General features: G+C 45.5%; 1 protein-coding gene and 4 non-coding genes across 6 annotated transcripts; 2 read left to right on the forward strand and 3 right to left on the reverse strand.

Annotated features, from left to right (window-relative positions):
• Positions 1 to 704: 704 nt before the first annotated feature.
• Trim41 (tripartite motif containing 41) lies at positions 705 to 12,077 on the reverse strand. Of its 2 annotated transcripts, XM_028888761.2 has the most exons (7): positions 10,934 to 12,077; positions 6,997 to 7,092; positions 3,508 to 3,738; positions 2,997 to 3,019; positions 2,649 to 2,776; positions 2,108 to 2,283; positions 705 to 1,526 (listed from the first exon to the last, which is right to left on the reverse strand). In XM_028888761.2, exons 1-7 carry the CDS (start codon positions 11,738 to 11,740, stop codon positions 1,422 to 1,424), a joined length of 1,566 nt encoding a protein of 521 aa, XP_028744594.1. In that variant the 5' UTR covers positions 11,741 to 12,077; the 3' UTR covers positions 705 to 1,421. The 2 variants fall into 2 exon arrangements, with proteins under 2 accessions (XP_028744594.1, XP_028744593.1); XM_028888760.2 differs by having other exon boundaries at positions 1,403 to 2,283.
• Positions 12,078 to 13,704: 1,627 nt separating this feature from the next.
• Positions 13,705 to 13,777, forward strand: Trnav-cac. The gene has a single exon. It is a non-coding gene; the product is annotated as a tRNA-Val (tRNA).
• Positions 13,778 to 17,599: 3,822 nt separating this feature from the next.
• Trnav-aac lies at positions 17,600 to 17,672 on the forward strand. Its single transcript has one exon. It is a non-coding gene; the product is annotated as a tRNA-Val (tRNA).
• Positions 17,673 to 27,108: 9,436 nt separating this feature from the next.
• Positions 27,109 to 27,181, reverse strand: Trnak-cuu. Its single transcript has one exon. It is a non-coding gene; the product is annotated as a tRNA-Lys (tRNA).
• A 411-nt stretch (positions 27,182 to 27,592) lies between these two features.
• Trnaa-ugc lies at positions 27,593 to 27,664 on the reverse strand. Its single transcript has one exon. It is a non-coding gene; the product is annotated as a tRNA-Ala (tRNA).
• Between the last annotated feature and the right edge of the window lie 17 nt (positions 27,665 to 27,681).

Below are 27,681 nucleotides of genomic sequence, written 5' to 3' on the forward strand. Positions count from 1 at the left end.
CCTTCCATAAATCCTTGCTTTGGTCCGTTCTTTCATTGCGTATGACAGTTTGTCTGCATGTGTCTGCGCCAGAGGGTGTTGGGGAAACGGAGTCATAGATGTTGAGAACTAAGCCCCTATTCACTGTTGGAAGTATAGCTCAGGCTCTTAAATCATTAAGCCATTGATTTTTCAAGTCAGGGTTTATAACTGCCCTCCATTACTGTGATTAAAGGTGCCACAAGATGGTGTGTTAATATATATGCCCTCAAACTCAAGAGGCCTACCTATTTCTGCCTTCCTCCATGGTGTTTCATTATCCTGGCACCGAGTTTATTCAATGCCACATCCCCAACTAGGCAAACTTTCTGAAATTTATTCTCCACCTGCACATAAAAGCTGATTCTGATCCCAGCACTTGGGAGGCAGAGCCAGGCGGATCTCTGCGGCTACCAAGTGAGTTCAGGAAAGGTGCAAAGCCTCGAAAAACAAAACAGTTGATTCTGCATGGGCCACCCATAGCATTGGGAGGCAGGGGCTAGTTACACTTAACCAGGGGTTAAGAAGGGTTGGTTCCATGGGGCCAACCTGCCTCATGAAAGACAACAGGAAATCTTGTGTGACAGTTAAGAAAGGAGGGGTGGAGCTCTAAACAGCTCTAGGAACCTGTATGGAAAGGCATTTCTGGAGCATGCCAGCTGCTTCTAAAGGAAGACTCCACAACAGCAGCAAATAAACACTTTATTTCTGCAACACAACCCACCTTTCCCCCCAAGAACATGAATTGACCTCAGCCACCAAAGCAGAGGACAAAAGCTGTTAAGTGACAGAAGGCAAGGGGTTACTAGAAAAATAGATTATACCCAAGGCTCTCCCAAGGATCCAGACCCCTGTCCAAGCACCCCAACAGGGCTTACCAAAATGGAACTAAAAAGTGTGGAGAGGCCAGAAACTGAAAATGGGGAAAGAGCCTGGCAGTGAAGACTTGGAGGAGGGGTAAGGTGTGAGGAGCTTAGCTCCTAAATAAGAAAGCTGTAAGACGGAGAGAAAATAATTTATTGGGTCATGTAATAGTGTGCGGTGTCAAGTCGACCATTCCAGATCTCACTGAAGCTAAATTCTGGCCAGTCTATGGAGGTAGAAATTGGGGGTGGAAGGAAAGCTTAGAGTTCCTACTTCCCCAAGAAAAGTAGACTTTACCTAGCTCTACCCTTTTGCCCAGCCTGCCTTCCCACAAAAGCTTCCAAATCCCTTAGCTGGGGCTTGCACCAAAACATAGAATTGGAATGAGCAGGTCTTGCCCAAACCCTCCAGCCTCAGAAATGACAAGGGTTGAAGAGTAGATGTGGAAAAGAGAAGGAATAAAATTATAATCTCCACTCATCATCCTACTCAAACTGGGACCCAGAGCTGGACTGAGCTAGGCAGACAGGGAGGGAAGATCAAGCAGCTGTTCTCATTATCAGGGACCCATGCAGACCTGTCAGATAGACAAAGTAGGTGAGAGAAGACTGAGCTGGAGGGAGTCTAGGAAGTTGTTTAGGCTCCTAGAGGGAGAAGCAGCCTAGGTTCAAGGGGGAGCAGGAAGCAACTCAGTAACAAACAGTGGGAGGAGCCTGAGCTCACAATAGAGTGGGCAAACATCCACCACCACCCGCCCCCCCAGCAGTGACTGGAGGGGCCCCTGCGGGTGGCAGGCTGATCAAGGGCAGAGCTTGATGCGGGTGCCCTTGGAAAGCACCCGGAAGAAAGGGAAAACACGCTCGCCAAGGAAGGCAGCTGAGAAGGTGTGCACGTGGGCTAGGGTATCTGCATTGTAGAATCCCAGTCGCCCAGCCTCATAGTCCAGGTAAACGCCAAAGCGCCGTGGTTTCTCACATGGGCTCAGCAGTGTCTGCTCTGTTGAGCTCTGTGCCTGGTATCGTTTGCCGTGGGTACCCACACACCACACTTCCCGCTGGAGCAGGAGCTGCTGAGGCAGGTGGAGCCGGCGGCGGCGATGGTGATGGCGTGAGGAGCTGGCATCCCCACTGCTAACAGATGACCCCCCAGAACTCATTTTTTCTTTATGATGGGTTGATTCACGGGCAGCACCCACTGCCCAGCCCCGCCGCCCACCCACCTCTACCTCCCAGTAGTGACGGCCAGAACGGAAGCCCTGGGCCCCTAGTACACAGCAGTCAGCTGAGAAGCGCTTGGAATGTTCAGGAACCTCCTGCCGACGTTCTGCCAGGCGGACCCCACGACGATCAGGGGACAACATAAGGGCTGGGTGAGCTGTATCTGGGTCCAGCGTCAGGTCCACTTGGAAAGAGGAAAGACCAATATAGCAGAGCTAAAAACACCTCATCCCTCACAGGCTCACCAATGTCCTTTCCACCTCTATCCTCCACTTCAACCCTATTCAACTCTTCTTAGCTCCCACCCGTATTGGAGGCCAAGCTCCGGATCTATGGGTTCTAGCCTTCACCCTAATTCTACCACCTGCCGGCCTTCCCCTATCCCTTTTTTCCACCTCACCTACCCAAAACAGCTGGACCACCATAAAAGCAACTCTGCTTGAACACTCAGAGTAGCCACCATTAGAGTCTACTCCATCCCAGCTCCCCAAACGTCAACTCAGAACCTCAACTCAGGTCTGTAAAAAGGAAGGTTATTGACCTCCTTACCTCTTGCAGCCTGACAGAACATCCGGCTCATTTTCCTCACAATGGCATCTGTCAGGAAGTCATGGCTATGGGGTTGGCCTGGGTCAGGGGACCAAATCTCTGGGGGCTGCAACTGTATCTCTTCACACCTGAAGGAGGGGGACCAGGTAGGGGTGGGAACATGATATTCCCAGAGTAAAGAACAAAAGCTAGCAGGGAAGAAGTGGAGGGTCTAAGAAGCAGAAACGTAGGTCCTGGGGCGGGGGAGGGGAGAGGAGAAAGGATGGGAAAGAGGAAAGGAAGTCTCAAGAGAGGCAGGAATGGGGAGCCAGACACTACTGGGTCACAAAGGGTAGAGTGGGAACACACCTATTGAAAGTCTCCTTGATGTCCTGGGAATAACAGAGAAAGAGAAAGAAAGTGTCAGCTGCACAAGGTTGACTGCTCTCTCCCAGTCTCCAGCTAGAGAAAGGTCTGAACTTGAACAGGAAGGGAGAAAGCAGCACTTTCCAGGACCACAATAAATATGAAGACTCCTCAGTTACCCTGCTACCACCAGACCTAATACATCTCACCCTGCCCTAAGCCCCAGTAACAGAATTTTCACACTATGGCCCAGGTACCTTCTCAAGCTATCACTCTTCTGTCAACTCTTAAGCCCCTGTCCCTAACAACATCTGCCTTCTTTAGGTATGACTGGCACATACATCACATTCAATACTGTAACTAGCCTCAAAAAAAGTCTGATCTTCAGATTAAAAGAGTTGGGATTCTTCCCAGTGAGGAACAGACAGTTCTGGGTAGTGGTTGGTGAGCACTGCCTAACAGGACAAAAAGGGAGCTGGGAGTGTGGAGCAGGGTAACCAGGGACAGTGCTCACCTGTAGCAGCCGCAGGCCCCCCTGCTGGCTCCGTTCTTGGGCCTCAGCTAGCAGGCGGCTTAGCTGGGCAGCCTGCTCCTCAAGACGGTTGGCTGCTGCTCCTGCACGTCCCAACTGAGCTTCATGCATCTCTCGGAGGCGCCGCTCTAGTCCTGCCTGCTCTTCAGCCAGAAACCGTGTTAGGCGCCCAAACTCTGAGGCCACAGCTGCCAGCTCTGACTTCATCTGGCTCTGGAAAGATGCAAAGACAGACATGGAGACATAGTCAGTGGTTATGAGCACTGTCTGATCTTCTAGAGAACCCCAGTTTGTTTCCCAGCATCCACATGGCACCTCACGACCATGGAAATGCGATGCTCTTTTGACCTCTATGGTCACCAATCATGCACATGGATCCTTATACACAATGCAGGCAAAACACCCATACACTAAAATAAATTTTAAAAATTAAAAGTTGGAGAGATGCAAAAGGAATGGAGGCCACCACCTGAATACACAGAAAGGTAAGCTTGCAGTTTTCTCTCTGCTGACTCTCAATCTCAGGCAAGAAGCCTCATGATCCCTTATTCCACCAAGTCCTGGGAATGGAAAGAGAGGTTTCTTTCTCCCCATCTCGTCTTACTGTACCACTGTGATAGCACAAACCTGGCGTACTAGTCCAAATTCACCAACTGTTTTCTGGAATATTTATCTCTGCCCTAGGTACCTAATTTTCCTTTCTAATGGAAGCTTACATGTTCCAAAGGAGCTTCTCTCCTCTCCAGATCTGTGTAGCAACAACTCCATATGTCTCTCTCCATAATATATGGTATTGGAGATGCTGTTGTAATGGAAATGGGCTGGGGGAACGTGTGGAGGTCAGAGGACAACTTGCTGGAGTTGGTTCTCTCCTTCCACCACTTGAGTCCCAGGGATTAAACTCAGGTTATCAAGCTTGGTGGCAGACTCCCTTTACCCACTGAGTCATCTTGCAAGCAAAGTTGTTTTGTTTTTGAGACGGAGTCCTGCTTTGTAGCCCAGGCTGGCCTCAAACTTCACAATTCTCCAGCTTCAACCTCCAGTTTGCTAGTTTAAAGATATAAGCTGCATGCCCAGCTTTGTATTATCTCTTAAAATTTTCCATATGTCCTCACAGATAGGACCTGTGCATGCCTGTTGGCCACACTGCCACTAGAGGCTTGCACAATGCCAACCACAAGTAGGTACTTGGTAAGAATTTTTTTTTTTAAAGATTTATTTACTATATACGAAAGAGGGTGCCAGATCTCATTACAGATGGTTGTGAGCCACCATGTGGTTGCTGGGAATTGAACTCAGGGCCTCTGGAAGAGCAGTCGGTGCTCTTAACCTCTGAGCCATCTCTCCAGCCCCAAGAATTTCTTTGAAATTAGTAAATAAGAGAATTCAGGAAGCTGGACAGTAATGGCACACATCTTTAATGCCACAACTCAGGAGGCAGAGCCAGGCGGGTCTCTGTGAGTTCAAGGCCAGCCTGGCCTACAGAGCGAGATTCAGGACAGGCACCAAAAGTACAGAGAAAACCCTGTCGGGGGTTGGGGGTGGGGTGGGGTGGTGTTCAGGAAGCAAGACTCGGAGTAAAGATAGACGTGAGGGCTCATGCCTATAATATCAATACTCTTGAGGCTGAAATAAATGGATTACTCCACATTTGAGGCCAGCTTGGGCTATAATATAAAATTCTGTCTCAAAACACAAAAGGAAGATGCTACACAGTTGCCACAGAATAGTCACTCAAATCCTTTACAAACTCTTCTGTAAAGGTGCAAATATACACTCAGGGGCCAACAGGTAAAGTACTTTGTAGGTATAGTTGTTCCTAGACATTCAAGTGAGTCTGCTTCCAAGAGACCCAATCAGTCAATCTGCAAATCCCTCATATAAAATGGCATAACTGTATATCCTCCCATATACTTTAAATGTCTCATAATACCCAATACAATGTAAATACTACCAAACGGCTATATTTTACTTGTGGTGGTTTGAATGAGAATGAGCCCCATAGGCTCATATATTTGAATACTTGGCCTGTACTTGGTCCCCAGTTGGTGGAACTGTTTGGGAAGATTAGAAGCTATGACCTAGTTAAAGGAGGTGTGTCACTACGAGTGGACTTTAGGAGCTGTGGCCTTGTTGAAGGCATGTCACCCCGGATGGGCTTTGAGATTTCAAAAGCCTATACAATTCCCTGTTAGCCTCCCCCACTCTGAACCATGAGGACCAATAACATTTTATAAGTTGCCTTTATCATCATGTTTCTTCACAGCAATTGAAAAGTTACTAAGACAGCACTGTATACTTTAAAGACTGGCCGGCAGTAGTGGCACACGCCTTTAATCCCAACATTTGGGAGGCAGAGGCAGGCAGATCTCTGAGTTCAAGTCCAGTTCTAGTCTATAGAGCAAGTTCTAGGACAGATGGGCTACGTAGAGAAACCCTGTCTCCAAAAGCCAAAAAAAAAAAGTCTGTATATGATAAGTACTGATGCTATTTTTTTTCTCTTGAAGGACTACATGAGGTAGAATACAAGCTATATTTAGTATCCTATAACAGAAAACTGCCTAGTCTCAACCCATTTGCCTGGGCTAGACTATTCTGAATGATAACCACTTTTTCCATCAACATTACTCTAGACAAAGATTATCAAAGACAGAGATCCCAGCATACATTCTCTATAACTCAGAGGACTCTAAAAGTATTAGCTTGGGCAGCTGGACAGAGGCAGGATGATTCCCCATTTACCAATTCTTCTTATAGCTCATTGTGATGGGCATTTCACAGAAGTGAGTCCCTAATGTGCAGATGGCACTACTATGGGTTGTAGAGTTGGCAGGGCCTGGACTTGGTAAGTAAGAGGTAAGAGGGAAAGGGCATTCTCATTTGATGGCTGAAGCTTAGCTTGGCCACAGTACCAGTCCATTCCAGCAATACCTCCTAGCCTTCTAAAAACAGACAGGAAATGAGGGAATGAGACTCCTTGGAGAAGGGTGAATAAATATAAAAGGGCTGAGAACACTGGGAAAGAGGACAGGAGTTATCTGCAATGCTAATAATCACCAATTCTTCTTTTTCCTAACAGGACTGCCTTTCTTCCAGGGCACAGCAAGCCTTTCAGACCACACCCCTTAGTGTTCAGGGCAGCTCTGCCTGTGTATCCTGGGACTTGGTACTCTTCTGGCAACTGTTGTATGTATTTGCTCACTTGCTTTCTATGCTATCCATAGTCAGGGGCTAGGTGTACTCTGTAGCTTTAGACCAGACAACCAGCCTCAACAAGCCAGGCCTCAAGTTTTCACTACATTTTACAAACTAGAAAGAAATATGTTTCCAAACTCTGAAGGCCACATCACCTCCGATATCTACCCACCTCCAGGCCCTGGCTATCCTTTCTTCAGGGACAGTCACTCTATGTGATAGCTCTTCCTTACCCTGACAACAGAATCAGTCAGCCCATCCACAAACATCACCTACCTTCAGTTCTGTCATCCGCCTCTCCTCCTTGGCCTTCATCTTCTGCACAGCCTCTAGGTGCTTCCTAAGTGGTTCCACATGACTTTGTAGCTTGGCCTGAGGGAGCAGAAAAGGGAAGGTTAGTCAGGGGGATGAAGAGAAGCACCTACAGAGCCTCTCTCCAATACTCCCTACAAGGGAGACTTAATGCCTGGTGTTACCTGGTGTCAAATAAGCCCTTCCTTCCCACACCCCTTCTCTCAGATGACCATAAATGCCTCCAACTCTCCCCTGCACTCATGATGCAGAAGCCCAGTGCAAGCCTTGAGAGGCTGCATCTTTATGGCTACTGAACTCCATTCTCCACGGCTGACATAACATGGCTTAAGCTCCTCACCACATGAAGTCCAGCCACAGGAATATTCCTGCCTTTGGTCCCTTCCACTTGATTAAATCATCTTCCTCAACATCTAAAATCTAAACACTTTTCTGGAGACTTTGTGCCTATGCTAAAAGTTTTGTTTTTTGTTTTCAAAATAGGGTTTCTCTGTGTAGCCCTGGCTGTCCTGGATTTCAATATGTAGACCAGGCTTAAAGTGGTTCTCTGCTACTTTCAAAATATAAACCCCACATTTCTAATGTCACTTCGTCCCTTCACCCCCTCAAGTTGTGACATCATGCTATTCCCTTAGCCTGGGATTACCATACTCCACTTAATCCAAGATATTCCACCTTTACAACTCAGCTTCCTGAGCATGATTCTGACTCTACCTATGGAACTTGAAGAGTCTATACTACCAGAGCAGTAGTTCTCAACCCTCTCAATGCTACAACCCTTTAATACAGTTCCTCATGTTGTGATGACCCCCTAATCATAAAATTATAACTTTTATAACTATAATTTTGCTACTGTTGTGAATTTGATATGCAGAATATCTGATATTCAACCCCTGTGAAAGGATGATTTATTCCCCCAAAAGGGTCGTGACCCACAGATTGAGAGCCACTATTCCAAAGCATAAACAGTTTTACAGATGTGCTTTCCAGGAATTACAGGGTCCTTCACCCTCACTTTTCTTTCCTGGGACAGAGTCTCATATAGCCCAAGTTAGTCTGGAACTTGTCTTATAGCTGAGGATGACCTTGAACTTCTCATCCTCCTACTTCTACCTCCCTGGTGCTGGGATTGTCATTTTACTTAGTTTCTAGGTCCTGTTTGCTTTGTTTTCCATTCAATTGCCATCACATGAAAAACAAAAGCCCTTTCTTCTTTTAGCTACAATTCTAACAGCAATCAGATACATGGGCTTTCCATTCCAAGTATTTATAGCCATGTCTTTTTCCTTAAGGGGTGTTGAAGAGACCAGGATGGTTATAATAAACTCTGCCTTTTGCTCTTTCCCTTTTTTTATGTCTTCTCCTTATGACTTGCTCCCTCCTTTTCATTAGGGGAAAATACAGGATGGACCTCAAGCCTAGCTCTAGGAAAACCAAAACTGCATCTAGGTGATTTGAGGCAAGCCATGCTTCCATTTTCCTTTAAATGTCAACCTCACCAATAGCAAACTTAGCAAAGTTTCTGACATATGGCAAAAGATCAATAAACATTATCCAGCATTTGCTAACTATGGCAGTAAGTGGCCAGTGACATCCTGATAATGACCCATGAACTAAAAGATAACTGACCCTGAGTACAAAAGGCAATTGTTACACAACTGGTTGTAGGAAGTATCAGAGGAGTAATAAATCAGTCATTCCATTAAACAGTATACACAAAATTATGCCTTTTGATATTATTGCTATTTCTCCATAGTACAGTCATTTCTACTCCATCAATTCAGAATTTACAAAGCTTTAATTTATCCTTTAGTATTTGTCTAAATTGACAAATAAACTGCAAGCATGAATCCAAATAGAATATTACAGGGGTTGGTTTTGTTTGAGATAGTGTCTCACTATGCAGCATGGCTGACACAGTACTTGCTGGCCTAAAACTCACAGAGATCCTAGAGCTTCAGCCTCTAGAGTGCTACGATTAAAGGTGTATGCCATCACACCTGGCCCCTTTTCGTTTTTTTAAAACAAGCTCTCTGAGCTGGCAAGATGGTTTAGCCAGTAAAGGCTTGTGGCTAAACCTGATGATGAGCTCAATCCATTCGACACAATGTGGAGGAAGGAACCAATTTGCATGTTCTTACACTCACACAAAATAAAAACATAATAAAGCCAGGAGTGGTGGCTCTCATGCCTGCAAAGGAAGCTCAGTGAGTTCCAGACCAGCCTGGTCTACATATCGAGTTCTAGGACGGCAGGGGATATAAAAACCCTTTCCCTAAAACCAAAAATAAATAAATAATAATAATAATAATTAAAAAAAGCCAGCTGTGGTAGTGCACATCTTTAATCCCTGAGGCAGAGGCAGGCAGATCTCTGTGAGTTCGAGGCCAGCCTGGTCTATAGAGTGAGTTCCAGGATAGGTTCCAAAGCTACACAGAGAAACCCTGTCTGGAAAAACCAGAAAAAAAAGAAAAAAGAAAAGAAAAGAAAAACAAGGGCCAGGTGGTGGTGGTACACAACTTTCATCCCAGCACTTAGGAGGCAGAGGCAGGCGGATCCATCAGTTTGAGGCCAGTCTGGTCTACAAAGTGAGTTCCAGAACAGCCAGGACTGTTACACAAAGAAACCCTGTCCAGTAAAACAAAACAAACAAACAAACAAACAAGAGGGTTTCCTGTAACTCTGGCTGGCCTATCTTGCTATAGGATGACCTTGAACTGCTCTTCCTGCCTCCACTTCTCAAGTGTTGAGGATAAAAGGCTTTCACTACGATGCCCATCTTAGGTTGAATTCTCTACAGATATTCTCACTGATTCAGAACTTCTGCAGTAACGCCCGCTGTACTTTCGAAACCTCCTCTAGTAACTGACAATCAGCTGTGAAGCATTAGACTCTAAAGTTGAGGGGATGATCATCACCTAAATGAAGTTACTGACTGAATCAGGAGGAGGTGTTGAAACACGAACAGAGCTCTGGCAGCCACATAGAGGCTACCCTCTCATAGTTCCATGGCTTCAAATCTGAAGGTAGTTCTATCTGTGCTGGCTGTCATAGATAAATGTCCTTTACATATATCCAAAGAATTAGAAAAATAAAGAACAAGACAGTTAACCAAACAAGAATTAGATTCCAACAACAGTCAAGTCAGAAAAGTCAAACTAAAATATCCAAGTAGTTTTACTTAGATGACCCAAGGAGAAGATGTTCATCTCCAAGTCTATCACTTACTAAAGCTGTGTATACATAAACCACTATGTTCAGAATCTAAACCTGTTTCCCAATCAAAATGAGAATGGCAAACATCAAACTCACAGGATGACTTTAAATTATGAATGATAATCCACAAAAATGGCCAGCACGGTACAGACTATATGTAAAGTACCCTATAAATATTAACTAACATTTCTGTGGTGAAGTTCAAAGACACTCTGAAACTTGAGCAAGAATTTTTGCCTGTATTCCAGTTAATACATGAGACTGTGTGCAGAGCCAACCAACAAAGCTGTATCATAGGATGGGTGTGGAACCCATTAGGAGACAAGTGCAGGGTATTTGGATCTGACACTGGTTATTCTACGCTCCTGTTTCAGACTCCCTCGTTCTTTTTGGTCCCCATTTCTTTCCATCTTGAAGTGACTGTCATGGATAAGACTTCAGATTCCTCCAGAAGGTCGTAAGACTGGTAGTGAATGAAGCGCTCCCTGCCACTTGCACCCCTATCCTTAAGCCACAGGGGACATTAAGGATCCTTCTCATTTATCCACCTTGGAAGTCAGCGCTTGGACAGGGAGAATCGTTTCTCCAATACAGGCATGAGGTCCTGTAAAGAGAGCCCGCGTTCCCTTTCCCCAGTTTCCTGTTTCCTCCCTGCCCTTACTCAACTCTTGCCTACTGCACTCACCTTGTACTCCTGCACCACCTCCTCCAATGGCACCACGCTATGCTGTTTGTGGCTCCTGGATTCTCGGCACACCACACAGATGGCTTCCTCATCCACCTCACAGAACAATTTCAGGGCTTCTTGGTGCCTCGGGCAGATGCCTTGTTCATTCACACGACTCCCTCGACCAGGGGTTGGATGCATCTGACGAATCACCTGGACCATGTTGGCCAACTGCAGGTTGGGGCGGAAGCTCCGCCGAGGAAAACTTTTTCGACACTGGGGACAAGTGAAGCACCTCCGTGGGGCTGGAGGAGGTGGCAGCTGGGTGATCGGATCCAGCTCCTCTTCCTCGTCTTCCTCCAGCACTTCCTCCTCCTCGTCCTCATCTTCCCCCCTCAGGTCCTCCACATCTCCCAAGTAATAGTCCAGATCTTCCTCCTCCTCCTCCTCCTCCCACACATAGTCCATGTTGTCCCAGCTGGACCCGCCTATGCCACTACTCCAGAACACACCCTCCTCTTCCTCCTCGGCTTCCTCCTCCATGTCACCCTCATAATCTTCATCCCGCATGGGGGTGTCCCAACCCCCGCCTGCTCCGACAGCCTCCACTTCTTCCTCCTCTCCGACCTCCTCCTCCTCCTCCCGATCCAACTCATCCCGGTCCTCCTCATCCTCCCCGCCCCACAACTGGGTTACACACACTCGGCAGAAGTTGTGCCCGCAGCCGATGGACACGGGGTCCGTGAAGTAGTCGAGGCAGATGGCGCACACCGCCTCCTCCTGAAGGGTCTGCACAGGGTTTGGTGTCATGGCAACGGCAGCCATCTTAGTGTCCAGTCAGCCAGTGTACGAGTGCGGTGGGGGCCGGGGGGGGGGGCGGGAGGGTCTTCCTTCTCAGAAGCCCAGGAGACCCGTGCCCACCCCAAGCCCTGCTCCTCCACACCCTGCCTGTGGCGAGGCCAAAGGAAATGCCCTCCGGACCAGCCCACCCCTCCACTCACAGTCCCCTACCCCCGGGACGACAGGCGCGTCTCAGGCGAGGAGAGGGGAGGGGACCGAGGGGAGCACCACCGGCAAGTGCCTCAGCTGGACCTGAGTGCAAATCCGCCCCAACGCTCCCCCGGCCTCCTCATAAACCCCCGCCCCTCCTCACTTCCTGGCCCCGCCCCCCCGCTTCCGGCCTCCCTCCCGACACTTCCGGCGTCTCCACACGACCTACACTCACGAGTTCCCTCCGAGGTTGCGCTACGCCCCCTTCTCCCACGCCCCGCCCCGGACTCCCGGGGCAACCGGAAGCGAGCAGGAGACGCTCTAGCCGACACGCGGGCACAGGACGGGAGGGCTAGGACGGCGGAGGTCCACATCTCTGTGATGACTGGCCGCGGGGAACGCGTACAAAGCGGAAGAAGCCCCCACGCCCCGCCAGCGGAGCCAGACGGCGGAGGGAAGCGAGGACGTGGAGCAGCACCCTGCTCTCCGTGCTACAACCGCAGCGGCCTAGCGCCATCCTACCGAGCAGGCACGGACGACTGCAGAAGGGACGCCCAAAGCCAGAGCCGGAAGCTGAGGGGCGGGCCTACTGAGCGTCCTCATACTTCCGGCCCCTCTAGACCGAGAACTTGCTTGAGTCTCTGGAGATCCCTCCAAGTGGGATCGTGGGCGGCGTCTGACGAAATAGATAGTGGAGTTCCAGAGGCTCCGCCCTCCCACTGTACTGGCCATTTCCACGCCCATTTTAAAAGCTGCAATCTTGCCCGCACTCCTACAAGCCCGGCACCTGGAAGGGAGAGGCAGGAGGATTGCGGCAAGTTACAGGCTCGTGTAACCTGGACTACAAAGTGAGACACTATCCCAGAAAGTAACCACTAACCAACCAAAGCAAGCAAACAAACAAAAACCTGTCAACTGGCCACTGTCCCATCATTTATTATTAATATCTACATTCGTATTAAATGGAACACTGTTCAGCTATGTGAAAAAGAATCTTTAGAATGTGCTATGTCTAAAAAGCACAGACTGCTGAACAGTCTGGAGAATACCATCTAGGAAGGCAGGCAATGTTAAGTGTATTTGGTATTTTGTATGTCTACTAGTTTAAAGAAAATCATAGTTGTTGCCTCACGGGGTTTTGTGAGGGTGTCATGTAAAGCGATCAGAACGTTTCCTAGAACCTGGTAAGACTGTTTAGGGTTAGCTAGCTACTCTACCATATCCTCGTCTATGGAAGAAGACAGTGGAATTTCTCTAGGAAGGATGACCGGGTAGGAAAGACAGTTCTCCCAACATGTAGTTCTTTCTATATCCTTTGAGTTTTGAAACAAGTCTGTGTGTTCTCTTTAAAAAATGTTTCCCCGGATTCATTCAAATTTTAATACTTCATATTGACCATGGACACCTTTCATGTTTTGAAATCCAAAATGCTTTTGAGATTTGTATTCGTTGAATTCCAGGCTAAAAGAAAGGAGAGTCTTGAATTGCTTTTGTGAAACTAGTTTTGTGTGTGTGAGAGAGAGATAGAATCTTGTCCTGGCTATATTAATAAAGATATCCCTGTGGTCCCCAAAGCATTTCTGGTGTCTTTTTTGCTTGTTTTGTTAGTCTGTTGGTTAGAAATAATTGTTGTATTATATCATCTGATTGGAGATTTAGTTGGGAACCGTGACTCAGAGCAACTCCAACTGATCATGTCAAAATCACGATCCTTCGTGGGACAAATCATCTTATGAAGTGGGCACAAGTTTGTCGAATCGTAGCTTCAGGAGCTTCCGGGTCAGCACCCTAGCAACCTTGTTTCCGTAGTGTAGTGGTTATCACGTTCGCCTCACACGCGAAAGGTCCCCGGTTCGAAACCGGGCGGAAACAGTTTTAAACTAATTTTCTTGGCTTCCACAAAATCCTGTGTCATGTTTAAAAAAAAAAAAAACACATCCTTGGGAAAAACAAATGAGTAAATGACAGTGTACGAAGTAAACATACGTCTCTCCTTCCTCCAAAATACGCTTGAAGCCATTATCTCTCCAAGAATAGGGGTGCTTAGGATGCACCTGTCATCTTCGTGAGACAGTTGTAATTAAAACTGACAAAACTCTAGGCTCTTAATCTCAAGGTCGTGGGTTCCAGACCTACATGGGGTGAACTTCCTTTTAGAAAGGACAACGATTTGAGGCACTTTTGTGACCAAAACAAGACGGTGCTCTGTTGTCTGCACTATTACAAAGATGGACGAAAGACCATTAAATTGGAAAGCCCGCAAATGGGTACCATTTAGCAAATTACTGGAGGCCGGCCATCATTAGCCTAAATTTACCATGTATTAGGCTACGCCCAGGTGTCAGGACCGGCTGCACTGATAGCGATGGTGTGGCTACTAAAAGTAAGCTAAGACCCCAGGATCAGGGAGGTCTATGTAAGCTTCCAAACCACAGTTAGGATTCAGGCTTGCATTTCCAGGAAAGGTGCTTTGTGTGATGAGAACCTCAACTCTAATCGATTTTTCTTTTTTCAATTAAGAGTGTCTACGCTGAGATGTTGCCCTGCCCACTTGGCCACCACACATAAGGGAATATAAAAAATGTTCTTTGTTTTGAAAAGCTCTAGCATGAACATCTTCAACTCCAGGAAATTCTTCATTAATGTCAAGTGAGATACGCCAACTGTCCCTTAGTCTTGTAAGTACAACCCCAGTTCTACCTGTCAGCTGTCCTCTCTTCCCTACAAACACCCCGGGCACTACAAACCTAAGGATGGCATCATGTTAGTTTATTAAACTCACTAGACAAAGGACAGCCTCACCTTCCGTTTCAGAAGCATGTCAAAGGTGCAGCTGGGGACTGGAGAGTGGGTGTATTACCCTATAGAGTAATCATAGCAAGAATTAGTCAGAACTTGTAAAATAGGCAGAGTTCCTAACATGAGCCTGGAGAGTTATTGTGACTATGGTCCTACCTTGAAATGTATGGATCGAAGAAAGCTGCTTTGGGGTTTTGGAGAAGTGTTTGAGCGCCACCCCACTGCCCCAACAACTGAAAATTTCCCAGCCAACCTTGGTAGCTCAGAGCTACTTGGGGGACAAAGGCAGACGATGATAAACTTAGGGCCTGCCTGAGTAATTTAGTGAGAGATGTCTTAAAGCTCTGTGGCAGCATGCTGTCACTAAGTATGAGAGCCCAAGTTCAATACCTAGTACTGCAAAAGAAAACCACACAGGTATATGTATATTTGTATATATGCATGTTATGATATGGCCACTGCCCTCTTGAATGTTCAGCGACATGAAATTGGACCCATTAACAGTTCCATCATTAAGGGAGGGTTCATGAAGCCCCAACCCTCCCTCTTGTTCAGGGAAGGTAAGATAGCCCAGCCTGGACATATAGGCAGTTGACAATTGCTAGGAAAGGGGTTTGGGAGACCCTGCCCATCCCTGAGGATATGGCAGCAGTTAGGGGTTTCCAGGGAAGATATTTTCTTCAGTAGTGTAGCCACTAGTAAGCTGCCTATGCTCCCGTTAATCTGTCCCATGCTCCTGTAAGCAACCCTAAATAAACTCACTGGTTCGCTAAACTAAATAAGGGTGCAATCGTTTCTTTGTTCTGCCATCGATGATGCCTGATCTGATCAGATGTTTGTTCATCTCCCCAGGAAAAGTTCACACGACAATCATTTTTCTAAATAGCTGAAGTTCCTCTTTACTCCCTGTGTGGTTATGTAGTCATTTGCAACGGGGTTGGGTATGTTTGCTATTACGTGTGCTTGGTTTTGGTTTCCCAAGCATCGTGGTTGCCATTTTGGAAAGATATGTTCTAAAGAATCGCGCATTGTACAAGGCATCCTTAGACAAGCATCATTCCTTTAGCTATTCCGTTCCCATCCACCCTATGGTAATCACTCATCTCATTTGTTTCTGGCATATTCTTTAGACATTTCTTTCTTTCTTTCTTCTCCTCCTCGTCCTTCTTCTCCTCCTTCTCCTTCTCCTTCTCCTTCTTCTTCTTTCTTCTTGGTGTTTCGAGACAGGGTTTCTCTGTGTAGCTTTGCACCATTCCTGGAACTCACTCTGGTCTTTTGAAGCAGTGATAGATAAGCATGCACCACCACTCCTTTCTTGAAGAAAGGATAGCACACTGTAAATGCTTCTTTACATCCTTCTGTTCAGGAGCATACAAACACCTTGCTTTGTTTTGTGTTTTGAGACAAAGTCCAAGTAAGTAGTAGCTCAGACTGCCCTCAAATTGGCTCTGTAGCTGAAGATTGTTGAACTCCAGATCCTCCTGCGTCTACACCCTAAGCACCAGGATTACAGGTGTGCATTACCATGTGCAGCTAAAAATGCCTTTTAATTAAAAAATACAAACTAAATTACCTTCAGGAATGGACAGCAGCAGAGCTAAACCATTGATTGTTTAATAATCATGATTATTATGATTTGTTTTAAAACATCAGCCAGCCGTTCATCAGACTTCTCTAAAGTTATCGGTGAGGGACATAGACTTCAGCTTCCCAGCCAGTTCACTAAGCAATGGTAAGCACTATTCTAGGAGTAGAGTGATGTCACTTTGGAGATTTGGAACTTCTTGCACAAATGCTTGCAGGGTCTTTTGCAGATTTTTAGGGTCATTTCTTACCATCATTACTGGCATTGGAAAACTTTCCTAAAGAATTGTGGCTTTTCCATTAAAGAGACATGGAAGTGGACAAGTTTCTCTCCCTTGCCTTCCCTACACACATAATGCATGCCCTCTAGAGATTAAAAATGGGACAGGGACACAAAATCAATGAGCTCAGATGAATAGGCTGAGAGGCTAAAAGAGATCTTAAAGAACATGTTCCAAGACACAAGTGAGTCTGAGTCTTGGGAGACTGGTCACTGCTATTGCCTCAGACGCAGAGTGAGGGTGTGGATCATGCTGTGAGCCCAGATGTGACTCTCCAGGAACATGGCTCTAAGCTAAAAAGAGGATGAGTTGGCACGTGGAGAAAAGAGTAAAGCTCCCACTGGATCCAGAGGCAGACAAGTGGGAAGAGTTAAACCCTGCATGTCATCTGGTAAGAGGAGGCAAAGCATCCCTGGATTGGTCACCTAAGGCCTTTGTTCACCTCAACCAGAGACTCAAGCTAGCCCAGAGGCTCCAAGTTCTGGTGGTGAGGAGATTCTGAGACACAGGCCCATCAGGAGCCCCTGCCTTACAAATCCTGGCTCCTCGGGTATTGGGGAATCAGTTTGGATGACAGGAAATCATTGTGAAATATTAAGCAATCTACACTATTCTCAAATTTGCACAACACAGATCCATATTTAACATTTAATATATGCTAAACTGTATCTCAACTCTATATAGGTTTGATGAGATTTATTTTTATTTAAAAAGTCCTTCAGTGAAGTTTTAAATTTTAATAACACTTTCAGCTTTGCATAAGATTAGCTTAAAAGTTGGTACTCACAAATTTCAATTTTTTTTTAAATTTTATTTTAATAATTTTTCATACAATTATTTCTGAAAGCATACATAAAAACGATTTCTCTTTTGACATTTGAGTCCTCCTCCCCATCTCCTCCCCTCTGAATTGTTAGTATCAATGGAGCCCAGATTAGTGAACAGGATCTAGGAATCTGGGGAGGCAAAGTGGGAGCAAGGAGCGTCACGATTCCTCCTTCTTGAAGGAGGAGAGTTCACCAAGACGCAGGTTTCCGTAGTGTAGTGGTTATCACGTTCGCCTAACACGCGAAAGGTCCCCGGTTCGAAACCGGGCGGAAACAAAAGGGAAATAGTTTCTTTTCATCTCCTACTTGCTATAGCCTAAGGACTTACTGCTAATGAATAAATTCTTCAACTTCATTTGTTTATCGTGGGAGTGTGTGTGTGTGTGTGTGTGTGTGTGTGTGTGTGTGTGTGTGTACCGCTTTCCTCTATATTCTTTTCCCAATCCATTTTCAGTTTACTTTTAACACTACACCCCAGGTCTAAGTCTCAGTATGCAAGAGGTAGTCTTTTGTCCTTAGACTTTATTCTCAAAGAACTAGAAGTCCTAGCAGATCCAGCGGATCGGGAACGCCATGAACCTACAAAGGGAGCACACTACAGGAGCGATGTTTTGAAAACGTGCGTTGCAAGCCCAGGTTGCGGAAGATGTTCACAGGAAAGGTAGCAGCCGTGAAAACAACCACACCTACAGTGAATTGCCCCTCACTCGGAGGAGTTTCTCCATCCAACAAGTAGGACACAGTGTCCTCCCGGTTTACCGCGAGGTCCTGAGTCAGCCGTGGGGCAAAAGGAGAAAAGAAAGGCAAAGCACTCAATAGAGAAAGGGTTATTTTAAACAGTAAGATATTTTCTCTGTAGGAAATAGTAAAAATGAAATGTTTTTACATTCAAAACAAAGGGACAAATACTATAGAATTGTATTACTATAGAATATACAAATTTATAGAGACAGAAAGATGGGGAAGAAAGGAATATAGAGCAATGATTTCCTAAGTACAGAATCTCTATTTTGTGTGATGGAAAAGTCCCACAAATGGACAGTAGTATCAGGACATAATATGAATGTAATAAATCAATACAATTAATGTAATTAATGAATATCATAAATATAATGATTGAATGAATACTGCAAATGTAATTAATATTAGTGTAATTAATGAATATAATGAGTGTAATTAACTAATTATTTTTTAAAAAGAGAGAGAAAGGGACAAGAGGAGTCCTGCGACACATTCATGAGAAGTGCCGGGCAAGTAGAAATTGCTGGCCAGGGGGACAGCTGTAGCTTCCCTGGATCTCCTGCTGTCTGCTCAGTTTCCGGAACTACCCTGGCTTCAACCTCTTTGGCCACCTTTACCTGCAGCTGGGGACAGACGGGCAGTTGGGGTCAAGGAGGGCTCAGCCGCCACGAGGAAAAGGGACGGCGCAGCCAGCGTGACTGCTGGTCCCCTATCCACACGTCTCGACAGGGGAGCGACTCTGCTGGATGCACCCCACAGCGCAGCCTGCTCCCACAACGTCTTCACTCACCAACAGAGCATGCTTACTCCTATACTAGGCAATTTGTCTCTCAGCGGTACTGTCAGACTTGAAAGTCACACAAAACATCCACCGAAGTAATCAACGGTATCCTCTTTAGAGATCCCACAAATCCGGACTACAGGCACAGCCAGTACAGGGTTCAAATCAGCCCAGTGGTGGCCCGACACCTCAGGCCACCTGCATTAATTAGTTCACCTTCACCCAAACCACACCAACATGGTGCTCATTAAGTAGTTAGGACCGCTCTGTTCCAGAATCTACAGATCAATAAATCCAAGATACTTAAAAACCCATAGAGGTGAACAGTGAAAAGATCCTACACTCATTTTGAGAATTTTCTCAGAGTTCCTCTGCTTACACGATTTTTCCTTTTATTTCCTCCACGTTTTCGCATAGTAGAGTTTTCGCTATTAGACTTAATTATAGGTGTCTCTCCATGCTCCTACCCCAGGCTCTGGATTGCGCGGGTATTTTCAGCCCCACCCCACCCCCATCCCCTCCAGCTGACCTATTTGACCTGTACTGGAACTCTGGGATCTCAGAATCCCATGACTCACCCCTTTATCAATCTTTCTGTTTGTTTTTCGAGACAGGGTTTCTCTGTGTGACAGTCCTGGCTGTCCTGGAACTCTTTGTAGACCAGGATTTCTTCGAACTCACTGAGATCAACCTGCCTCTGCCTCCCAAGCCCTGGGATGAAAGGCGTTTGTGGTCACCACCACCTGGCTTCCCTTTATCAGTCTTATCCTAGTGGATTCCATTGATGCCCCAGCTAAGATAAGAAAGTTTTCAACGTCCTTCGATGTGGAGACAGAAATTAAACTGATAGCTACATAGCTAATACCAACCAATCTGCTGGTGTGCCTAACAGCACTTACAGATAGATGGCAATTTTGAACCAGATATTTTTTTGAAAGACAACGCCAGCTTGTCAGAACTTTACAACCTTCTTAGACTCTCTTTTTTGGCAGAGCAAACACAGCTTTATTGATAAAAAGTAAATAAGGACTCCCAAGACAGGGCCGGGCTTCCAACAGAACAATACCGTTCTTGTCCTTTTAATCAACTAACAGCTGATCTTTGTAGCTGGCTGTGGTGGAGTGTGCGAACAATCTCAGCAGGAGGGAGGCAGAGGCAGGAGGGTCACTACAGATTCAAAGCCTCCCTGGACAATAGACTATCTTAAAACAAAAAACCTCTTGTTGGTGTTTAAACTGTAGCAGCTTGTCGGCAGGCACTCCCTTACTCTGTCCCTCTGTCTTTTTAGCCCTGGCAGTTTGAAAGTACTCTTGCTGCCTGGCTTCTCTGGAATTTTCTCTGTCCTCTGTTGCAGGAGAATGTTTAAGGAGGTTGAGCTTTTGTTTGTTTTCATTAAAGTGTTAAAAAAAAAAAAGACGAAAACAATAAACCGGTGTTGTAGGAATTTAGCAGAGTCACTGTGTCCAATGCAGATATTATAATGAGCAGCTGTTTTCTAGAAGTACTTTGACCTTGAAGAATCCTTGTGGAAAACCGTGATAGTTTTCCATGCTTGGTAGAATTGTTTTTCAGAAAGGGTCATTGCAGCCATCCCATGACTTTGGTCTTGTATTATTATGTATAGCAAAGGATACGTAATAAAGGACTAAGAGTCATGGGAACATGTAAATTAGATTAGGTAACTTGGTATAAGGAAATACTTGGTGTAACAATCAATAAATATGCCATTGTGATGCATACCTTTAATCCCAGCACTCCAGAGCAAAGACAGGAGGATTCCTGAGTTCCAGGCCAGCCTGATCCATTAAGCAAGTCCCAGGACAGCTAGGGCTACACAGAGAAAACCTGTTTCCAAAACCAAAACAAACAAACAAACAAAGCGTATCTATGTGTGTGCAGCTGAAGATCTGCAGCTTCTTCACTCAGAATTACCCTAAAGAAGCAGTTTAGCGGTTGGGGATTTAGCTCAGTGGTAGAGCGCTTGCAGACAAGTGCAAGGCCCTGGGTTCGGTCCTTAGCTCCAGAAAAACAAACAAACAACAACAACAAAGCAAACAAAACCTACAACAAAAAAAGAAGCAGTTTAAAGGACCCAAATTCACATGGGAAATTCCATCTAACGACAACTTGCGGAGTTGATGAAGCGGAACTGTGCATTCGTGAGAGACTCTGGGTGTGATCCCCAAGGGCTGGAAAACACTACAAACAAACCTTGCTACACACATACAGGTTCAGTTGTGTATCCATCTACACACACTCATACACACACACACACACACACACACACACACACAGGGTTTTTTTGTTTGCTCGTTTTTAAAGATGTATTTATTTTATGGATATGAATGAATGTTTGCCTATATGTATGCAAGTGTCCCGCCATACTCATGCAGTGACACCGAGGAGTCCAGAAGATGGCTGCAAGCCTTTCATGTAAGGGATAGGAACGGAACTCAGGTTCTCAGTCAGTGCCCTTACCCACTGAGCCATCTCTCCCGCCCCCATCTGTCTATGTTTAAGACTAGGTTTCATTCTGTTGTCTTGAACGCAAAGGCTCGTGTGATCATCTTTGTTTTACTATGGGTTTTTATTTTGCCTTGTTTTCTCAAATAAACCTCAATGTTGTTTCATTACAAAATCGTCTACATAAATTTTGCCCCCACTTTTTTGGTTTTTTGAGACAAGGTTCTAGCTGTCCTGGAACTCACTCTGTAGACCAGGCTGGCCTCGAACTTAGAGATGGGCCGGCCTCTGCCTCCCGAGTGCTGGGATTAAAGGTGTGTGTCACCAATGCCCGGCTCTACATAGGTTTTTAATCAACACGTGAAAGTCATCATTTCCTCTTTTGCTTGTTACATTTTTCAATTCAAAAGTTTAGAATGGAGGCAGGGGTGGTTGCTCGCATTTTAATTCCAGCACTTGAGAGGCAGAGGCAGGAGGATCTCTCTACACAATGAGTTCCAGAACAATACAGAAAGACCCTGTCTCAAAAAGAAAAAGAAAAACAAGAGGAAGGAGAGGAGGAGGAGGAAAATGATGATATATATTGAAACTAGAACATGAATCACTCAGCTTCAACAAATTTTGCTCTACCAATATTCATACTCTTTTGTCTCCACCTCCCTCCACCTCCATCTCACTGTCATGGGCCACCCTCCCATAGTCATTTATTGGCCATCTCCTTCTGACTGGCTCATCTATTCCTTTCTAGCCTTTTAAGATTAGAGATTAATATGGATAGCTTCAGATTCCAGGTGTTGAGCCCTTACCAGGGATTTAGCATGGTTCTAGGTGCTAAACATTGATTTGTTGGTCCTTGCAATAAACCTGTGGTTTCCCATTATTTAGTTCTTCCCTTTCTATTGCAGTGATGGAAACACTACCCTTCAGGACAGAGTCTCCGCCTCTCTGAAGTTCACTTTCTGATAGGCTATTTCAATGGTGGAACAGATGGAGAAATAATGTCCGAGAGTGATATGACTATAGCCATCTGACGGGGTGGGAGTAGACAGTGTTAGAGAGTACTCAGGGAAAGACAGATCAAAAGAAGTGACAATTAACTGAGTCAGGAAAGGGAAGAGTCAGCCATCATCCAAAGATCTAGGGAGAGAGGCCTCCATGAGAAGAAAGAGAGGGAGTTGGAAGCTCTGAAGAAGCAGATGGATGGTTTCAAAGGCAGAGAGAAGACTGGTGGTGCCTGTGGAGGGGGCTGGGAGAGGAAAGGTCCTACCTATGCTTCTAAGGATCTGAATTCTCATGATTTCATCTATACCCGTTGTTTATGCTTTATGCTTGGATAGAAAGTGTGTGGGAGACATGGATTCTGCTGCCTCAAAGGGATTCCCAGGCTAGTGAGCACACAGCATCAGCACAGAATTTGTAAAGATGCATGGATGCTTATCTATCTTTATCTAGGGGATTATAAAGAAACAACAGACCCAGGAGCATTGTTTCTAAGCATATAGACTAGTGGATGGGTAAACGGCGCTGGTTACAAGCCGAAAAGTCACGGGCTATGGCTACGACTACCAGAGTTATAAAAAGTTTTATTAGAAAGAAGGGATGGGAGGGAGGAGCAGACCTGGTGGGGGAGGGAAGCGGGGAGCAGAGCAGAGAGCAGAGAGGAAACAGGAAGAGGGTGGGGGTCCGCCTCCCGGCTTTTTTGTTTGTTTGTTTTTGGTTTTTTGAGTTTGGTTTTTTGAGACAGGGTTTCTCTGTGTAGCTTTGCGCCTTTCCTGAAACTCGCTTTGTAGACCAGGCTAGCCTCGAACTCACAGAGATCTTCCTGCCTCTGCTTCCCGAGTGCTGGGGTTAGAGGCGTGTACCACCACTGCCCGGCCCCATCTCCCGGCTTTTTAAGGTGCGGATTGCGTGATCATGCTGGGTTCACTGATAATGTAAGATGCACTGCACGGCGGAGCATCTCTAATAGTACATGCGGTTCAGACACATCACTCCACTCCCAGCTAGGATCTAGTTTCTCAGGGCCTCATCTTCTCACCTGATACGTGAAAGTTCAGAAATACCAACTTCATAATTCGTAAGGGAATGTCATCATTTTTTAGATGTTCACGATAACTCCAGGTGATGATAGCTGTAATTAATGAAGGTACTAGCCAAAGGGATTGTTTCAAAAATTGCTACAATAAGCCGGGCGATGGTGGCGCACGCCTTTAATCCCAGCACTCGGGAAGCAGAGCCAGGCGGATCTTTGTGAGTTCGAGGTCAGCCTGGTCTACAGAGCGAGATCCAGGAAAGGCACAAAGCTACACAGAGAAACCCTGTCTCGAAAAACCAAAAAAAAAAAAAAAAAAAAAAAAAATTGCTACAATAACTTTAGAGAAAGTCAATAATGTTTGTAAAAGAATTCAAAACCTTAGGCAAACTGGTTTTAATGTCTTCAGCTATAATAAATTGAATATCACAAAATTTTCACAAAAGGAAGTAGGTGCTCTTTTCCTATTTTCAAACTCCACCCATCAGATACTATCTCCAGTAACAGTGGTAAACTAGGAGGTTTCCCAAAATAACCAGTGGTTTTAATCCAACTTGTCCTGCCTAACACACAATGGAGGCTTGGGTTATTTTGGTCATCTTCCTGGCCGCTCTTCCTGTTCCAGGCATTCCTCTAGAATTAGGTGTTTCAGGTTGACATTTTGGCTTCTTTCTGGCCTACTTTTCATATTCCTCAGAACAATGGCATGGGATTGACATGGTCTTGTGTCTGGAGACTTGAGTCCTTACACCGGTGTGGTACAGCAATGAAATAATGACAATAATGACATGAGCACTTGAGGAGTGTTGAGTCACACTCTTGACCCTCTGCAGACCCTGGGAGAATGATCTCAAGTTAAGCAAAGGGAAATCAGTGCTGGTTGAAAATATGGGATTATTTTTAGAACAGTTAGATAATACCCACAATATACTAAATGTGGTGATAATTTCCCATATTCAATGAGGCTGTTTTTGAAGATTTTGTTTTTATTATGTGTGGATGAGTGTTTGCCAGTGTGTATATATTGTGGGGGGGCCCAAAACAGTTTGACCACACAGCTGCCATGACAGGCTTAGAGGCCCAGGCACAGCTTCTGTGACAGGCTTACTGGCAGGCAAACATCCAGATCCAGGAAAAGCCATCAACTGACCCCACCCAGAGAGGGCCTACATCTAAGAGGAAATACCTGACATCCCAAACATTCCAACCCTTAGATAAGGTAGCCAGATGTCCCTGAGTCTGGCACACACCTATTTCTGTTTTACAGATCCCCCTAGACAAATGTCAGCCAATCAGGGTCCTGAACCCTGGAAATCCCCTCACCCCAACCTCTGCTAAGATAAAAACTCTGCCCTGCCTGGGCTCAGGGCCCTCTGCCCTCACAGCTGTGTCGGACAGATAGAAAGACAAAGCTCAGAGCTTGAAAATGAAGGCTCTTTGCTTTTACATATGGGATCCGGTCTCCGTGGTGGTCTTTTGGGGGTCCCTGCGATCTGGGCATAACACACATGTGCACCACATGTGTGCCTGGTGTCCTTGGGAGCCAAAAGAGGGCATTGAATCCCCGGAAACTCCAGTTAGATAGAGATGGTGGTGAGCGGAGAGCCAAACTCAGGCTTCTGGTTTGTTTGGCTTAGTTTGGTTTGTTTCTCCCCCCCCCATCCCAAAAAAGGGTCTCACAGTGTGGATCAGGCTGGCTTCAAACTCACAGAGACACACCTGCGGCTGACTCCCAAGTGTTGCTTTTAAAGGCATGCAGCCACTATGTCAGCCCGAACTCAGGTTTTCTGTAAGCAGAGCAAGTGTTTTTAACCACTGCAATATCTGTCTTTTCTGCCCCTCCAGTAAAGCTTTTAAATAAAAAAACATCGTTTGGGGAATATTATTTTAAGGTGTGTTACTTTTGTTTCTGTTGTATTTGTTTAACTCTGTGCAGCTGTGTTATTTGCCTGTCTAAAACACCTGATGGTCTATCTAAAAAGCTGAACGGCCAATAGCAAGGCAGGAAAAGGGCTAGGCAGGGCTGGCAGGCAGAGAGGATAGTTAGAAGGAGAAATCTGGGAGAGGAGAGATCTAGGACAAGAGAAGGAGGAAGACACTAGGGACCAGCCACAGAGTTAAGAGTTAAAGTGAGATACACAGAAGTAAAAAAAGGTAAAAGCCAGAGGCAAAAGATTTAGATGGGATAATTTAAGAAAAGCTGGCAAAAAACAAGCCAAGCTAAGGCCAGGAATTTAAAATTAAGAATAAGCCTCCATGTGTGATTGATTCATTTGGGAGCTGGGTGGCAGACCCCCCCAAAAGAGCAAAAACAACCAACAACAAACATCCAAGTGGATGGTTCATATAGCCACTGTGTGATACTCTGCTGTAGAGGAATCATAGGTCAACAAATCACTTACACATGTTTTCTTTGCTACCAGTCCTTTTACATCTAATGCTACAGCTACTAGGCTTGCAGTGATTATTATTTTTATGCCTTTGCATCGATGTATCCATGTGATTAATTCCCAGAACTGAGATTTGCTGAGTTGGGGCTTATATGTAATTTTAATTTTATAGAAATGGGTAAACCTCCTATTTCCGGGTTGATCCTTCCCAATCCCTCCTAAGACAGAAGGTGGGAGGAATTCATACATCCAAAAGTAGATGGATGAATAAAGAAACTGTGGTATATACTTGTAATGGAATGTTATTTTACCTTAATGGAAGGAAAATTGAATACACACTACAACATGAATGAACCTAGAAGATGTTCTGTCCTGTGGGATAAAACAGTTAAAAGGCATAAGTGTGTTTGGCTTATAGAGCCTTCCTGTACCTTCAGCACTTGGGAGATGGAAGAGCCCTCTCCCTACACACACACACACACACACACACACACACACACACACACACACTCACGCACGCACGCACACACACATGCTAGCACGCGACTAATTGAATTTGATAGCTCTAGGAAAAAAAAAAAGAGTATTCACAAAGACAGTGGAATAGCGTTATCAGGGGCCCGAATAAAGACCGTAGTGAGAAGTTAGTGTTTGATAAACAGTTTTGACAGGACAGATGGGAAAGGTCCACAAGGCCAGGTGTGGTGGCACACGCTGGCAGGCCGATCTCAGAGTTAGTACGCCAGCCTGGTCTACAGAGCAAGTTCCAGGACAGCCAGGGCTACACAGAGAAATCCTGTCTCCAAAAACCAAATAAATGGATGGATGGATGAATCAATAAAAAGGTCCGCTTGCCTAGAAATGAATAAAAGTGTCAGCAGTACAGCAATGTGAATGTAGTTAATGCTACGGAACTGTACAGTTAACATGATTAAAATAAGCTCAAAAAAACAAAAAAAGAATTGGAGATGTAACTCAGTGGTAGAGCTCTTGCACGCTGCATGTAAGGCCCAGGGTTTGATTTTAAAAAGAAAATATGTGTTAATATGATAGATATCGAATTTTGCCACCACAAAACTGAGGGCCCGAGATCAGGGACTTTACAAGCAGGTAGAAGAGGAATCGGCCGATGAAAATTTAGACGCTGAAAGTGAATGGAATTACTTTCGATTTTAAGTTTCCAGAGTGTTAGTTGTTTTTCCCAGTGTACCCTATGAAAGGTATGAATTTTGGAATCAGCGCTGCCTGAATTTCATTTTTTACAAACTCCGGGCATCGTCAAGTCTATAAAAACGTATTGCTACACGCCCAACGTGGGGCTCGAACCCACGACCCTGAGATTAAGAGTCTCATGCTCTACCGACTGAGCTAGCCGGGCGCTGCGTGTTATCTTGTTTTTCTCCAGGACTATGTTTGGAGAAAACTAAGTCAGGTTTAGCGTTGAACCCAGAATTTCAAAGAACTACAGAAATTCGGCCGTTGGTGTATAACCATCCTCCCTATTTCCTTCCATTTTTTTTTTTTTTGCTTATTCTTCTCTACCAAGAGGGGGAAATTTGGGGGGGGGGGAGGCTGGAAGGGAAAGACTACTTACTTTCGAGTTTTATCGGGATAGTCCCAAGCTGGGAGAAGTGAACGAGGTGAAGTCCGCCCTTGCCACCCTCCCAACAACCTTTTTTTATCTCCTGCCTCCACCATCTGGGTTTTCTGCAGCTGTTGGTTGCAGGATCAATTTGTAAATTTATCATGAGAAAAAACGAAAGCTAATGAGCAAAAGGATATCACCACCTGGAGATGCCGGGGATCGAACCCGGGGCCTCATACATGCAAAGCATGCGCTCTACCACTGAGCTACATCCCCGTTCGCCCTCATCGGCT

The sequence above is a fragment of the Peromyscus leucopus genome, chromosome 8b, assembly GCF_004664715.2.
Source record: "Peromyscus leucopus breed LL Stock chromosome 8b, UCI_PerLeu_2.1, whole genome shotgun sequence".
Classification (NCBI taxonomy): Eukaryota; Metazoa; Chordata; class Mammalia; order Rodentia; family Cricetidae; genus Peromyscus; species Peromyscus leucopus.